The 16219-nt window shown below is 50.6% G+C and overlaps 1 protein-coding gene across 1 annotated transcript in view; it reads right to left on the reverse strand.

Moving 5' to 3' along the window:
- HUNK (hormonally up-regulated Neu-associated kinase) overlaps positions 1–16219 on the reverse strand; it is a 102889-nt gene that overhangs the window by 7541 nt on the left and 79129 nt on the right. The window contains exons 6-9 of the mRNA XM_004588579.2: positions 14251–14386; positions 9165–9327; positions 4476–4559; positions 950–997 (exon numbers count right to left, since the gene is read on the reverse strand). Coding sequence (XP_004588636.2) covers positions 950–997; positions 4476–4559; positions 9165–9327; positions 14251–14386 — 431 coding nt within the window. The remainder of the gene's footprint in view (positions 1–949; positions 998–4475; positions 4560–9164; positions 9328–14250; positions 14387–16219) is intronic.

Here is a 16219-nt window from a genome sequence, read left to right on the forward strand (position 1 = left end):
CTTCTCATACAGGTAGACATGGGAATGCATAGCCAAGTGTGTGGCCACAGCATCTGAGCACAGAAAACACCCATCTGATCTATGAAGATTCCAATAGCCCACTCCCACCAGGATTCTGCATATTTTAACTCAGACCAAAGGCACAGGTGTGCAGAACCTGCTACCCCAGGCACAGGCTGACTGACCCTTGGGATGAGATGAGATGGTTAACTTCACATTGCAACTCAAGCAGGCCAAGAAGCCCAGCTGTTTGGTCAAACACCAGAAGTACAAGACTGCTGTGACAGTATCTTCACGTGATTCATATCTCAATACGTAAACTTGAAGTAGATGATCCTCAAGACAGTCCAAGGGCTTAAGGAACAGAAAACAGTGAGGACTACTGGAAAAAGAAATTCTGTCTGGGAAGCAGCATTGTGGCATAGTGGGTAAAGCTACAATCTGAGACGGCAACATCCCATGCAAGCATGGGTTTAATCCCAGTTGTTTCACTTCCAATCTAGCTCCTGGCTAATGTAACTGAAACAGCAATGAAAGACAGCCCAAATGTACCTACAAGGGGAACCCTGAAGATACTCCTGGCTCCTGGCGTCAGCCTGGCCCAACTCTGACCACTGCAGCCAACTGAAGAGTGAACTTTAACTCAAGATAAATAAAATAAAAACATTTTGAAAAAGAAGCAACTGCCTCTAGCTGGCCTTTGAACTTGCAGGTGTAACATCAGCTCTTCCAGGTGTGCAGCCTGCCGGTCTGTGTGTCCCACAGATGTCAGCCCTGCCGGCCTGCTCAACTGCACGAGCCATTCTCTTGAACTCAACCCCAGTTTCCCCCTTTCTCTGTCCAAATGTGCACACAGCGTATACACAACACACATGTGCACGTGTGTCTGTTTCTCTGTAGATTCTGACCCTCCCCATTCCCCACAGTCCCCTCCACCCCAGGTGCTTACCTGCACAGCATGGAACTCCAGGTCTCTTGTCCATGTGTCCAGAGAGGCCTGTGAAAAGCAGCAGCGTACAGTAATTAAAGAGGCTGCACCTGCTATTTAATTCCCTGAACTCTATGCCCTCCTCCTTTCCTGACAGCTCTTGTTGAGAATGACTTATTTCAATATTTACATATCAAAAAAACATGAACCACAGACTCTTAAACTATAGCTAAAGTCATAGCAGGTGTCCTAACACGTGTGCTGAACAGATTCTCCAGGTATTTTTTTTCACTAAAATCTAAGACCCAGAACGCAGGTGTGTTCCAAAGACAAGTGAGCAGCTCCACACGGTTCTGCCAACAGCAAAAACAGCTCTCAGAGCAAGGAGCGAACCCCAGGCCAAGGGCCCCCTCAGCCACTCTGCGCCCCTGAGCAGCTTTTGCTCTGATTTCCAACAGCGCAGGTTCTCTGTCCTGTTCCTGAGCTCTGTCTGTGAAAGCTGTCAGGATTCTGAGGAAGAAAGACAAGGAGCAGACACCTGAGCGATGACAGCCCTGTTGTGGCCCGAGCTGTTCTCTCCCCAAATGCATGAAGTCCTGACCCCCGAGGACCTCGGCATGTAGCCTTATACGGACAGGGTCTCCACAGCGTTAAACACATTTAGACGAGGCCAGTGTTCCTGCAGAAAGAGGAAACTGGGGAGCCAGTGTCGTGTCCTACTGGTTTAACCCTCTGTTTGCAGTGCTGGCATCCTATTTGGGCACCAGTTCTTGTTCTGGCTGCTCAAAACTTCTGATCCAGTTCCCTCCTTATGGCCTGAGAAAGCGGCAGAGGACTGATCAAGTCCTCAGGCCTCTACACCCACGTGGGAGACCAGGAAAGACACTCCTGACTTTGAATCGGCTTAGCTCCAGCCATTGTAACCATTTGGGGAGTGGATCAGCAAATGGAAGCTGTGTTTCTGTCTTTCCATCTCTCTGTGAATCTGCCTTTCCAATAAAAATAAATAATTGTATTGAAAAATGGAGGGCACTGGGAGGACGACTTGCACCTAGGAGGGGGAAGACCCTATGGTGTGGCAGCACCTCCAAAGACTGGGACAGATGCCCCCCTCCACCTCGCAGCCCCCAGCCGCCACCTTGGGCTCGGACTAGAAGTCCAGGACCCAGCTCCTATCTGCCAGCACACTCCGCTCTCAGGTGGAGCCGGCCCACAATGGCATCCTAGGTGCTCGTCTCCCCCACCTTACTGCTGTCGCTCTTGGAGCTGTGCCTGCCTGGACAGAGTTCTCAGTGGTTGCAGCACCACCAGCAGCGGTTCCGGCAGATGAAGGCGGCCATGCCCACCCCACCTCACCCCCGGCCACACTCCATGCCACACGCCATCCACCATGACCGCCACTGCCTCCAGCGCACATTCTCCTACACATTCATCTCTGGTGAGCCAGTTTATAAATAGCAATGGCCCTGCCTGGACATCCCCTATGCCACTCCCCTGCATCTCCCAGAGGGCCGTCTTTCTTAGCAAGAAGAGCCTGCTTGGCACCTTGGATGAAAGCCACATCCCACTTGGACAGACACAAACAGCAAAGTCCTGAACTCCCAGCACTGTATTCCCCAGAGGGGCGTGAATGCAACTCCATTCAGGCCCTCTGTCCCCCAGGAGGAAGAGAGCTAGAATGGAGAGAAACACAGAGGCCATTGGCACAGCTTGATGTTTGCCAGGGGGAGAGGTGGCAGACTCAGACACTGAGCTACAGAGCCTCGGCCTCCTAGTGAGCTGGCACATGCCAGAAACTTCTATCCATCTGTAGCCGGCGGCTCCTCCAGGGCCATGGCAGTAGAGGGGGAAGGGGACCTCTGAGGGGGCTTTACCTGTAAGCTGGGCATCCCCTCCCCGCTAGACTTCCCAGAAAGCTGTTTCTAATGAGCCTCCCTCTACTTTCTATGTTCCAACAGAGACAGATCAGATAACCTGCTAATAGCTGTAATTTAATTAGCAGGAATATCATGGTAGTTTGGAGAAAGCAAATGGCTTCTAGAAAACAGAAGCCGCTGTTTGCCCATTAGTGTTCCTATTTAAATCCTAACCATTAAATATTTCAATGCATACTTAACGTGTACACACCGTGGGTTTTCAGGCCAAGGGAAGCTATCACCAGAGAAGTGACGGGAAGAGAAAGGGTGTGTGTAGGGTGGGCTCTGTAACCCACAGCTCAGTGGGGCTGGGTGAAGGATGCACACTCTGGGCCCCTGCAAGAGGACCAAGAGGCCACTCCTGGCACAGGCAGAGTGACACTGGGTGGCCAAGTCTCTCCGCTGTTATAGAAGATCCAAAAGAATCAAACACAACACAAAAGGCCAGGAAGACAAAAATAGCAGCTTCTGGACCCCAAAGGGGAGTGGAGGCCACCCTCTGTGGGTGCCCAGAGGGGTCCTTGCCCGCCTCAAGGCAGAACCACTAGGGTCCTCAAGCAAGGATTCCAGCCTGGCCCTTCTACCTTCTCCACCTGCTTGCCCCAGCTCTATCTGTCATCTGTGACTCAGACCAAGGTCTACATTTGTTCCATTAGTAGACATTTGGTGAGTGCCCAGAGCCCATGTGGCACAGTGAGATGCCAGGGGTTCCATAAGAGGCAAGAGGAACCCAGTTCTTTTGCAATCACAGTCCATGGTGGGAGAGAAAATCCCTCAGATCACGCCCAAAGAAATGCAAAACACACATTGGACAAGTACCAGGAAGCAGAAAAAGAGGGATGATTTTGGGAGGGGACTCCAGGGCAGAGGCTGGGAGGTGGTATGAGTCCTGATAGGCTTGACTGCACCCTGGCAGTTGAAAAGACATGAGGGGTGGGGAGAACATTCAAGAGAGGGAAGGGCCTGTGTAGGTGGCCAGACGTGCAGCAAAGCTAAGAGAAAAGCAAGAGGCAGGGGAGGAGTGGGGCCGGAATACAAAGCAGGGGCAAGAACCACATTGGCTGGACACAGTGGCAGCCCTGGAGGCGCCACTACCTCTGGCTGCCATATGGAGCAGACCACAAGCAGCAGCAGCAGGGACAAGGAGACCCAGGGAGGAGGCCCTGGCGGGAGTCCAGGAGAGCGGGCGGGAGGCTGGAGCCAGGCAGTAGTGGATGTGGATGGAGGTACCGGGGCAGAGGAGTGAGGCAGGAGGGCAGGGCAGTGACAGACTCAGGGATTGAACCAGCACATCTTGGTGAGGGCTCTCCCAGACCTGGGAATGCCTAGGCCTCTGCCCTGAGCCTGGGGGAGTCTCATTCCTGGCTATCACATGTGAATTTCCTTCACAAGGCCAAGGAGGCTTATGGAGATTAGATAGCTGGCTGGGGAGGGGGACGGGTAGGGTCCCCACACTACCCTGTCCTCCTGCCATCCCTATGACAGCCCAGGCATGGCCTGTAGTTCAGCTGCACCCTGCTCAGGCCCTGTTGGGTCAGGACCCTCCCTGGTTGGCATTTGCAATGGCGTCTCCACCCCAGCGTACCCCTCCCTGCAGGCCACGCTCTGCTTTCGTGGCCAGGCTCACTCACCTCATAGGGCTCCGTGGCTGCCCTGCACTTCTCTATCTGGTAGAGCTGGGTCTTGTAGCAGACGCTGTCCTGGAGGTCGGATTTCTGCCAGGGAAAAGAGGAAAAAGTACAGCCAAACTCTCAGCAAATAGAGACATCCATCCATTAAACAGTCATTAACTTTTAAACCAGCACTGGCTGATCAAGTGCAGGAAAAAGGCTGGCACACTGGTGAATCGCAACATAGGCACGTATACCTGCACAGCCTACAGCACGGGAGAGCCCTACTTCTGTTATGGTGCTGCCAGAAAAGGGCCAGCTGACCATGGCCAGTTATTGCTCCCCGCTGGGCCTCAGTTCTTTTTACCTATGCAATGGGGATTTGTTCTAAGACATGAAAGCGGGGACCAGCTCTGTGACACAGTGGGTAAACCACGGTTTGCAATGCTGGCATCTCATATGGGCCTCTGCTACCTACATGGGAGACCCGGAAGAAGCTCCTAGCTTCTGGCTTTGGCCTTGCTCAGCCCTGGCAGTTGTGACCATTTGGGCAGTGGATTAGTGGATGGAAGATCTTTCTCTCTCTCTCAATCTCTCTCTTCTTGCCCCATCTGTCTGTAATTCTGACTTCCAAATAAATAAATACACCTGGAAAAAAAGGTAAACACCAAACAGGTGAGCAAGAAAGAACTTACTTTATTGAGCCATCAGATAGGCTATGGATCTTGCTTGCTAGCTTATTTTAAAACGCCACATGGGCACAGGCACACAACACATATGCCACCAAACAAAAGCCACAGCAACTCATAACACAGCTTATGGAAGATGGACAGCTATACCTGAGCTGCAGGGCTGTCTGGAGAGAGAGAAAATAAAGCCAGTTCACTCATTTCTCAACAACACATGGTTAAGGCATGTCCTTACAGTTTCCAACTTAAAACACTCTGTTTCTTGGATTTTAAGGAGGGGAAACAGAAAGAAAAGGGAAAAAATGATGAGGAACAAATACACCACTTATTGTGAGGTTCCTTAGGTTGGATTTCAACATCATACTGCAGGTTGTCAGCAGACAACCTAAGCAGACCAGCTGTGGCCACCTGCAGAGACACACTCCCTCCGGTGGAAAAAAGCCACTGGTCAGAGATATGGGTTCTCAGCCCAGGCGCATCCTATGGCTGCAAAGAGGTAAATGCAGGACAGACACAGGAAAATAAAACCCGCCCCGGCTTCCACTGGAGCACTGAGCTTCCACCGAATGTTCTCCACACTTGGCTTGGAAGCCTGGTGCCAGGCAGAGCGGAGCAGCAGACATGCAGCAGATGGCAAGACACCCAGACAAGTCAGAACTCAGCAGGGGCTTCAGACATCTCCCTGGCTGGAGACTGAACTTGCTTTCCAACATCCTGGAAGAGGAAAATGCCTAACCCCGAGCGTAGACGGGACTGTGAGAGACTGCCCAGAAAACCAGATTCCCTCTCCCTTACTTGCTCAGCACCCAAAGAACTGGTCCTATCAGGATGATTGCTGAACTTCAACTGAAGAAAGCAGCAATATTACTCACCGAACGTGAGAAATTGTTCATCTGATGCTTCATAGAAACATGCGGCAAAAACTAGTCTTTGGAACATTTCTCACTCGAAACAGAAAATCAGGGTACTGACCCTCTTATACGTGAGATCCATTTAAGGGCTAAGCAGCGCTGTCACCCAGGGCATGGCCTGGAACCCCCTGTCCGTGAGAAAGTCGGCAGCAGACGCCTACTAATTTAGGCACGAATTTATTTAAGAATTTACAAGAATAAGAAAGAAATCCACAATGTAGGATCCTACACAAGAAAAACGAGAAGCAGCTTCAAGGCCAGGACATCTCTGAAGTTGCTCAGGATGACAACAGAGAGCGGTTGTGTGGTGTGATCTCTCCTTGCCACATTCTGAACACAAACCATGGCTTAAGTGCTTTCTCCAAAGGTTCCCAGTGCTGGAAGCTGGGCACCCCAACACACATGGCAGCACGGAGATGAAGCAGACCCTCTTACGGGGGGTGGGGGCGAGGAAGGGTGTCTTAGGGAAGGGAAGGCGATCACCCACCCTCATGGCGGGATTAACACTTCGTATTTTCAAAATCTTTCACTTCTGAAAATGTGTCCACTCACATCTTTCCTTTGGTAGCTCACCAAGAAAAAAAAAAGTGCTGCGGAGAATTTTCTGCTGAAGCAAAATCTAGCAAACAGCCAAAGCTGAATCAGCTTCTAGAAACATCTGGACTTCTACCCTGACAGCTGAACAAATCTAACTAGCTTTCACAAATGGTCGTCGATGGTTTCTAGATGTTGACTGAACCTGTTTGCTAACATCAGACAAACCCTGCCCATCTTGTCCCCGGGGGTCATTTGTTCATTTCTACCACACAGCAGGGAGAACATCTCCGCCTCCACTGCAGGTGGATTGTCATAATTTTTTTCTAATCCAGAAATCTCAAAAAAGTTTTTTTTTATAACTATTTATTTGAAAGACAGAACTACAGAGGCAGGAAGAGAGAGAGAAAGTTCTTTCATTATTAGCTTCCTAATTGGCTGCAGCAGGGTCAGGCTGAAGGCAGGAGTCAGTAACTTCAGACGGTTCCCCCACTTGAGTGGTAGGGACCCAAGTCCTTGGGCCAACTTCTGCCGCTTTCCTAGGTGTATCAGCATAGAGCCAGACCAGGAAGTCGAGCATCAGGACATGAAGGATGCTGGCATCACAAGCAGCGCCTTAACACACTATGCCACAATGCCAGCCCCTCCCAAAGCCTGTTATCTGGCAAGTTGTGTAATACACTGAGTCGGACTATCATGTGACTTTGAATAGCTCTGAAAAAAACCTCCAGATGTTGTCCTCAAGTTCTGGATTCCACATTGTCTTCCTAGCGGCAACAATGACATTATGATCCCATTTCCAGGTACAAGGTCCATAGGGCCAAGGTCACAAACAAGGTCATGCAAGTGGATAGTCAACCAGGTTTCAGATGAGCTTCCTGCCAATTCTGCATTTCACTGGCTGACTTCCAGTTCTATCTGATCAGTACCCACTGTTCTGGGCAGAAGCAGGTGTAGCTGTATGCAGAATGGTTCAGTCTTTGCTCCAGGTGTGCAATTTCAAATCACTCCTCAAAAGGCCAGATATGGGAAACTGAATCCTCAATATAGCAGGGCTGATGAGGCTAATGAGAGGTCATCAGGTCATGAGGACTCTTGGCAAATGGATTAAAGTCATTCTATAAGAACTTAGTCTTCTAGGGAGTGGATTTATTTTTGCGAGTATGTGTGGGTGGTGAAGAAAGCAGGTTCCAAGAAAGGTGTGTGGTCTAGCAGTTCGGGTGTCACTTGGGGAGGGGTCCACAGCCCCAGTCAGGGTCCCTGGCTTGCAGTCCTGGCTCTGTTTCCATTCCCAGCTTTCTGGGAGGAAGCAGGTGAAGGCTCACATACATGGGTCCCCACACTGGAGACCTGGGGTGGAGTTCCAGGCTCCTGGTTGCAGCATGGTTTATTCCCAGCTAATTCGAGCACCCGGGGAATGAACCAGCAGATGCAAGACCTCTATGCCTCCTTCAAACTGCACCTTTGTTTCTCTAGCTTTCTCTTGCCTTCTGTCACGTTCTGATGCAGTAAGGAGGTCCTTCCCAGTAGGCCTGAGCAGGTGCCGGCACCAAGCTCTTCAACTTTCAGCCTCCAGCACCACAAGGCAGACAAGCCTCTATTCTGTATAAAGTACGTACTCCGTGGAATTCAATAACATCCACAGAAGACAGACCAAGAGCCCGGAGTTCTCTGCAGAATGCATTTTGAAAAAGATGATTCCGTCAACACCAGACAGTTCTGGGGGCATGCTGACTCCCCTTGCCAGGTACACAGGAACTGTGTGTGAGCAGAACGACAATGGGGACAGGATGTCGGGATACCACTGCCCACCCTATGCTGCAGAACTCCCACCTGTGCTCACACATCAGCACAAACCTTCCCACCCACAGGCTGAACGGGACGCGGATGAATCTGTCCCACCACAGTGCTGGCCTTGCATCTTGGATTTTTGTTTGTTAGTTGGTTTTAACCTGAGGATGTCAATGCAAATAGTGGCTTTTTATATTCTGCACTTTTTTTTTAGCTTCTTAATTTATTATAAAGACAGATAGACATAAAGTTTCCATATACTGGCTTACTCCCCAAATACCTACAACATTTGGGACTGGACCGGGGTAAATCCCAGAGCTCAGAACTCCACGCACAGCTTCCCCGTGGATGGCATGGGCCAAGTATCCGGCTCATCAGCAGCCATGGGACCCTGGCACCCTAATGGACACCCCAAGCTACGTCCTAACTATTGTGCCAGACACCCACCTGGCGTGCCAACCTTTAGAGCTGAATATGACCAACAGTCCCCAGAGCTTAGAGATGCAAGCACATTCAAAAGACAGCACGGAGGCTGAGGGCAAAAGAGGCTTGCAGCCCTCACAATAGACCTCCCTCTGTGGGAGAATGTTCCAGAAAGATCGCTACCTGAGAAGCAGGTTTTGCTGCCACTTTAACCACCTTCTGGAAACTAAGTCTCACCTTAGCTGGGTGATTAAGTGTCAGCTAGCAAGACACCCTGGAGGATCTCAGAGCTATTTTGTTGTGTATGTTTTTTTTTTTTCCACCACAGGAAAAAGAGAGAACTCCCTCCCAGTCCAGCTTACCCCTGACAGATAGCGCTCGAGTTTCTTGTTCAAGAGGAAGTAGATGGCGAGGATGTGGCAGGCCCGGTTGGAAAGCACAGTGTTGATGACGTCGCTGTTCTTGTAGCCCAGCTTCTCGGTCATGTGCAGCACCACGCTGGGGCTCAGGTCTTCCAGAGAAATCCTGCCGGGGCCGAGAGACAGGAAGTTACCGCTCCACGGTCCCAGCGAGGCTCACGGCCAAGACGGCACAGCCCTGGCTCGCGCACGCTCCTTTGCTGGTTGCCTCTAACACAAACTCTAACACAAACCTCTATTGCTTTATAACGGGACAGTATTTTCTGAGTGTGCGTGCTGCCGTGCAGGTGGAGTCCCCAGGGCGGGAGAGCAAGTTTTTTGGCTACTGCGCAGGTGCCAACCATAGTTACAGGGAGCTCCCAAGTCCACACACACAAGGGGTCCGAGGTACTGCTGGAATGGGCAGCACTCTCAGGGGCACCCGGGTGAAAGAAATATTCATTCAATTCATTCATTCACTCATCACCACTTAGCAGTTTACATTTCAGGGGCGGTAAGAGACTGAAACCCATGCAGTCCTCCTGCCAGTGCTATCAGTGGGTACCAGCAGTAGCCCCGTTCTGCAGGTGGAGAAACGGAATCTTCCCTCAGAAGCACTGGGGCAGGAAGGGGCAGTCCCCGAGCTCACACCTGGGCAGCTTGGCCCAGGCTCCAGGACCAAGCCCTCACCATCACTGCCTCTCCAAAGCCACACTGAGAGGCTAGAGACCCAGTCAACCATCACAGGATCCCAAGGGAGATTGTGTGTGGGTAGTGGGGTGGTTGGCAGGGATCCAAATGGGGCCCTTTGCAAAGAAACTCCAGGGTATGACCCCATCGTGACAATGACAAGGAGGCGAATTTGCCCGGTCACAGGGCCAGGGCATGGGGTGCCAGGAAGTTAAGTTCTCCCCACCCCGACCATCGCCTGCCACCTATGGGGCAGATGGCTCTCCCTTCAGCAGCCTGGACTCTCCTGTCCTGAAAATAAAAAATCAAATGAACCTACACTTCTTCACTCCTGTTTGCTACAAAATTACACTCGAGAGGACGAATGGGAAGGAGATTGGATGACCAGTGTAAAATGCATTAATGATATGTTACTTTAAAAAAAAATGACTTGGATTAGCATAGAAGGTATAGCTGTTGGAAAAAGACCCAACTGCAGCGTGAGTGTGGCCCTGCCCTTTGCTAATTACATCTCACCTAAGATCAAGTCTCTGGCCAATCAGACCACGCCATGGATTCACCCCTTGGCCAATCAGAGCACACCTATGGTTTCACCCCTGACCAATCAGACGATATGATCCAGTTTCTGGCCAATCAGATCACAATGACACTCCAGTGGTCACACTCTTTGCCAAGAGCAGGTGCACCGAGAGTGTGGGTTCCTGGGTAAGGGCCAGCCAGGGTTGGGAAGTGAGCAACAGACACCCCACCTCTGCCTGATACGTCTGATGTCTCCAAAAACAGGAACACTCTGCCACAGCACAGGTGGTCGGCCACTCTTGACGGAGAGATGGGTGATTTAAAAATTTCCTAGGAGGGCTCGGCGGGGTAGCGTAATGGTTAAGGTCCTCGCCTTGAATGCGCCGGGATCCCATATGGGCGCCGGTTCTAATCCCGGCAGCCCCACTTCCCATCCAGCTCCCTGCTTGTGGCCTGGGAAAGCAGTAGAGAACGGCCAAAGGCCTTGGGACCCTGCACCCGCGTCGGAGACCCAGAAAGAAGTTCCTGGCTCCTGGCTTCAGATCAGCCGTTGCTGCCACTAGGGGAGTGAATCATCGGACGGAAGGTCTTCCTCTCTGTCTCTCCTCCTCTCTGTACATCTGCCTTTTCAATAAAATAAATAAAATTTCTAAAAAATTTTTAAAAAATTAAAAAATTTCCCAGGAACACTTTACACACATGGTTTCTACAACTACTTGCGAACTCCCATTACTTCTGCACATCTGGAATAATTAGAGACTGACAACATGGTTCCAGGACACTGCAAATAACTGCAACTAAGTAAAATCACGTCACTACCACATTTGCATCCCTATGGGCTAATTCTAATCCTCCTCCCTACCACCTGGCCCCTGACTGGGCTCTGTGGAGACAACCACACTTAACCCAGGGTCCAGAGCCAGGCACCCAGCTGTCTGGCCAGCACAGACATTTATCCCAAACATTGGTTTCTACAGCTATGTGCTGCTTGCCTGCTGGGCAGCAACCCATGGGGGCCAGAGGGTATCACAACAGGAGGATGGTATAAAACACAGGGATTTTATTTTCTCTATTTTCTCAAAAGGAAATATATCAATAACAACTACAGTAATTAAATCTGGCACTGGCTGTATGGGGAAATCATAAAGCATAAAGAAAATATTTCTCTCTTGGGGCCAATATGGTGGCACAGGAGGCTAATACTCCACCATGTGGTGCCAGCACTCCATATGGACACTGGTTCATGGGCTCCACTTATGATCCAGCTCTCTGCCTGAGAGAGCGAATGAGGATTGCCCAAGGCCTTAGGCCACAGTACCCACACACGAGACCAGGAAGAAGTTCCGGAGTCCTGGCTTTGGTTTGGTTTAGCTCCAACCACTGCAGCCGTTTGGGGAGTGAAGCAACAGATGGAAGATCTCTCTCTTTCCTTCTCTCTGTAAAATATACCTTTCCAAAAATATTCAAATGAAAAAGAAGAAAACATACTCTTTTCTGATTAGAAATTCTTTTGTTTCGTCAATGTACTGGCAAACCCAGAAAAATGATCAAATATGTAAATTTTTGAACAAGTGTTTTTTTGCTATCAGAATAAAGACTGTGACCACTTGGGCCTCACCCAACAGCTCAGAAGTCTGAACACGATTTGCCTCTCTTGCACAACAAATCACGAGCCTTCCACAGAAACAAACCTGCAGCTTCCTTGAAGTTAAAAGATTATCTGCATTCTCACTGGCCCTTCCCTCAGCACCTAAGCGGCCGGTACACTGGTTACCAAGTGCAAATGTGGAACCTGGCAAAAGCAGCCCAGGCATCAGAATGTAAGTTTCCACCTGTCTATAACCCAGGCGGAAGCGACACCACCAGATGTCACGACCTGATGACGCAACCTGTGTGCTTCTGACACGGTGCTACTTCCCTTAGCAGCAATGTCCACGTCTGACAGACAGATGACACCCACTCAGAGGGCGGCGGCTCCCATCAGGGTCCCCACAGCCTGTTTCCTTCGCAGCGTGTGCACCTGTGAGCCACACCCCATCAGGTACGCCGGGTAGGAGGCACGGCCCTCAGCTCAGCTTTCTGTGTCACCTGGTGTCTGTTTCAGACACAAGCCCTCATTGTGTCTGCTAGTGGCCAAAGTCATCAATCTGCAGGCTCCCTGGGGAAGTTAGGTCAGCCTGAGCTGGCTCCCATTACGTCCTGTGAATCAAATACTGGAATTCTGGAGTACAACGGAGAGAAACCAATCTTCTCCAGCGCCACGGGTGTGAACCCAGTCCAGGCCATGGATGCAGACCCTCAGTGCTTGCGTGGTGTGGGACCTCCCGCCCAGACAGCACTCCCTGTGGAAGGCCTCTGCACCATCTCGGGCAATCCGGAAAAGCAACCACACAGGACGTTCCCTTCCCTGGCTTCTCACTCTTCTGTGCGTCTCCTAGTCAGTGTTTTGCTCCTACCCACTCGGAGCCAGCTCAAATGCGCAGCAGCCCTCCACCTCCTCCCCGTCAGCCTGCAGGAAGAAGAAAAGGGGACCTGGCCCAGAAGGCACTGAACCAGGTGGTCTCCATGCCCACGTGAAAGGGACAAAGGAAGACACAATCCATTGAGTTGGGACCCGGAAGGATGGGAAACGCCTTCTCTCTGCAGCATGGACAGGGTGGGTAGCCGCATCCTGGGGCCAGGGAGTCCTGTCTGGAAGAGCAACTCTCAGAGTCCAACCCACAGAGACGCAGCCTGAAGCCCACAGTTCCTGGCCCCTTCCGTCTGCCCCACTCTATCAAAGCAGAATGGCAGTAGAGCCCAAGGTGTGGGGAAGGAGTGGGCGGGGGAATCAGGGGGTTCTGCCTGATGTCATTGGCAGGTGAAGTCATAGGTCACCACACACACACACACGCAAATGCAGACAGACCAGGCATACACACTCACACACACATACACACACCCAAGACACAGACACATTTGCAAATGCAGACATATGCTGACATACACAAATTCACACACCAAAAAACACATATCAACACAGGCAGACCCTGACATATACTCTTTTTTTTTTTTTTTTTTAATTATTTATTATTTAACTTCAGTAATTACATTGTATTATGTGACACAGTTACATAGATACTTGGGTTCTCCCCACCCCTCCCCAAACCCTCCCACCATGGTGGATTCCTCCACCTTGTTGCATAACCACAGCTCAAGTTCAGTTGAGATTTCCCCATTGCAAGCGTATACCAAACATAGAGTCCAGCATCTTATTGTCCCGTCAAGTTCAACGGCTTCTTAGGTATACCCTCTCTGGTCTGATGACAGAGCCAGCAGAGTATCATCCCACCTGACATATACTCTTACATGCACAAACACATACACTCACAAACATACCAAGACACAAACTCACACACACACACATAAATGCAGGCACACACAAATTCGCTAACATGCACGCAAATATACTTGACAGAAATAGACACATACACATACACACCCAGACATGTGATGTTTGTATGTACAGACATATGTATGAACACTTACATGTATGTAGGCACAGGCGTGTGCGCACACACACTCACTGGCCACAGCTTTTATACATAGTTCCTTCCCATAAACTCAGAGGAGCCCCTCAAAGCAAGGCACGCCCAGGGTGTGTGGCCTAGACTTTGGCCTCTACTCTCTTCTGTCGGGCACCCCACTGCACAGCCACCTGGGGAGGCCCCGTCCACACTGCTACATGAGAGGCAGCTGAGAGAAGGCATGGCTTTCCTGGAATCTTGCCCAGCTTCCTTGAGGAGCAAAGGTGCCCGCCTACAGAATGAGCGCCCCCTGGCCAGGGAGAGGATCCTCTTACCTGTTGGGATAGGTGATGGTGCAGGGCACTTTGCCTGTGTAATTCTCATTGAGCCAGCGATTGGCCAGTGCCTGTTGAATATTGGGCCTCTTCACAGGATCCGGTTCCAGGAGCGAGCGCAGAAAATTGATGGCTCCTGGAAGACATTGGGCCAAGAGCACATAGCAGGTTGGACACGGGGATACCCAGGGCAGCCACTCTCCGTCCCTTCTAACCTACCCTTGGACTTTCTGGGACATAGCCTGGCTAAAGAAGTCAGGTGGGGATTTTAAATCCCATTTCTGGGCCCAGTGCAGTACCCTAGTGGCTAAAGTCCTCGCCTTGCACATGTCGGGATCCCATATTGGTGCCGGTTCTGGTCCCAGCAGCCCTGCTTCCCAACCAGCTTCTTGCTTATGGCTTAGGAGGGCAGTCGGGGACGGCCCAGGGCCTCAGGATCCTGTGCCCACATGGGAGACCTGGAGGAGGCTCCTGGCTCCAGGCTTTGGATCAGCTCAGTTCCATCCACTGCGGCCACCTGAGGAGTGAGTCATCAGACGGAGAATCTTCCTCTTTGTTTCTCCTCCTCTCTGTATATCTGACTTTCCAATAAAAATAAATAAATCTAAAACAAACAAAACCCATTTCCTCCTCTGTTTACAGGTCCAAAGAGTTCCAGCATTTCAGTCGAAGCAATATTATCACCTCATGTTGAAACAAGAACTGGTTTGGATCAGCCCAAGCCCTGCGAACCCCAATACAACCTGTGTGGTTTTCCTTATTGTGGGTGGTGAGCCACAGAGATGCTCTGGTCACGGGCTTGGAGAGAGGAAAGAAAGCTCACAGCAGGTGCTTCTTCTCAAGGACTGACAGCTGCTAAGCCCTCAGGTAAGGCCAGACGGGGCAGGCTTGGAAACCGTACCTCCTAGTTGGCTTTCACCACGGGTCCCCCACAGGCACCGGAAGCGGGGATGTCCTGTTCTTGGTTCCCTCTGTCCAAGTCATTCTCCATGGCCACCCACTTCCTCCCCAAACCCTGTAAAGCAGAGAGGCGCCCAGGGGGCCCCAGGCTGACCACCAAGCCCAGCGGCCTAATGTGCTGACCGCGAGTCACCTGTTCTTGTTGGGGGTCAGCACTCACATTTTAAGCTCCTAGATTATGTACTAAGTGCCCACAAGCCACACATTCCTACTGTGTGTCACCTACCAGGTCCTAGCTTTGGTGACCCCGGACACAGTGTATGCGGAGACAGTCGTGCTGGAGTTGATATATAAGGAGAGGATGTGAGATGCTATAGGGAAAACTAAAAAATCCTTGTAGCCCCTTTTCTTCTATTTCAGGCAAATATATATAAATTTATATTTATATATATATAAAATTTTTAAAATTATATATATATATATATATATAATTTTTTTAATGTCCTGGGTCTTCTTTCATTGAGCAAACGTTTACAGTATACCAGCTATCAACTCACGTACCAGGATCTGGCACAATGGCTCAACAGGTTAATCCTCCCCCTACAAGTGCCAGGATCCCATATGGGCACTAGTTCATGCCCTCGGAGCTCCACTTCCTATCCCATTCCCTGCTTGTAGCCTGGGAAAGCAGCTGGTAGGCCCCAGTATCCCTGTGGGAAACCTGGAAAAGGCTCCTGGCTTCAACTCAGCTCTGCCTGTTGCAGCCATCTGGGGAGTGAACTAGCAGATGGAAGCTCTTTCTCTCCATCTCTCCTTCTCTCTGAAAATCTTCCTTTGCAGTAAAAATAAATAAGTCGCAGTGAGACAGAGAGAGAGAGATCAACCAGAGGTAGGAAACCAGTTCACCTTGAAACAGAACATTTGCATTTTGTGATTGTAACAATTCAGACAATAGCACATGGGTGTAAAATATTTGTATCACACGCAGGCAGGTCACAGGCTGCACACCTGCTCGGCGTGAGACCACATACATGGACACGGGTGCCAGGGGATGCTTCAAAATGCAAAA

Source organism: Ochotona princeps, chromosome 3 (genome assembly GCF_030435755.1).
Source record: "Ochotona princeps isolate mOchPri1 chromosome 3, mOchPri1.hap1, whole genome shotgun sequence".
NCBI classification, from domain to species: Eukaryota; Metazoa; Chordata; class Mammalia; order Lagomorpha; family Ochotonidae; genus Ochotona; species Ochotona princeps.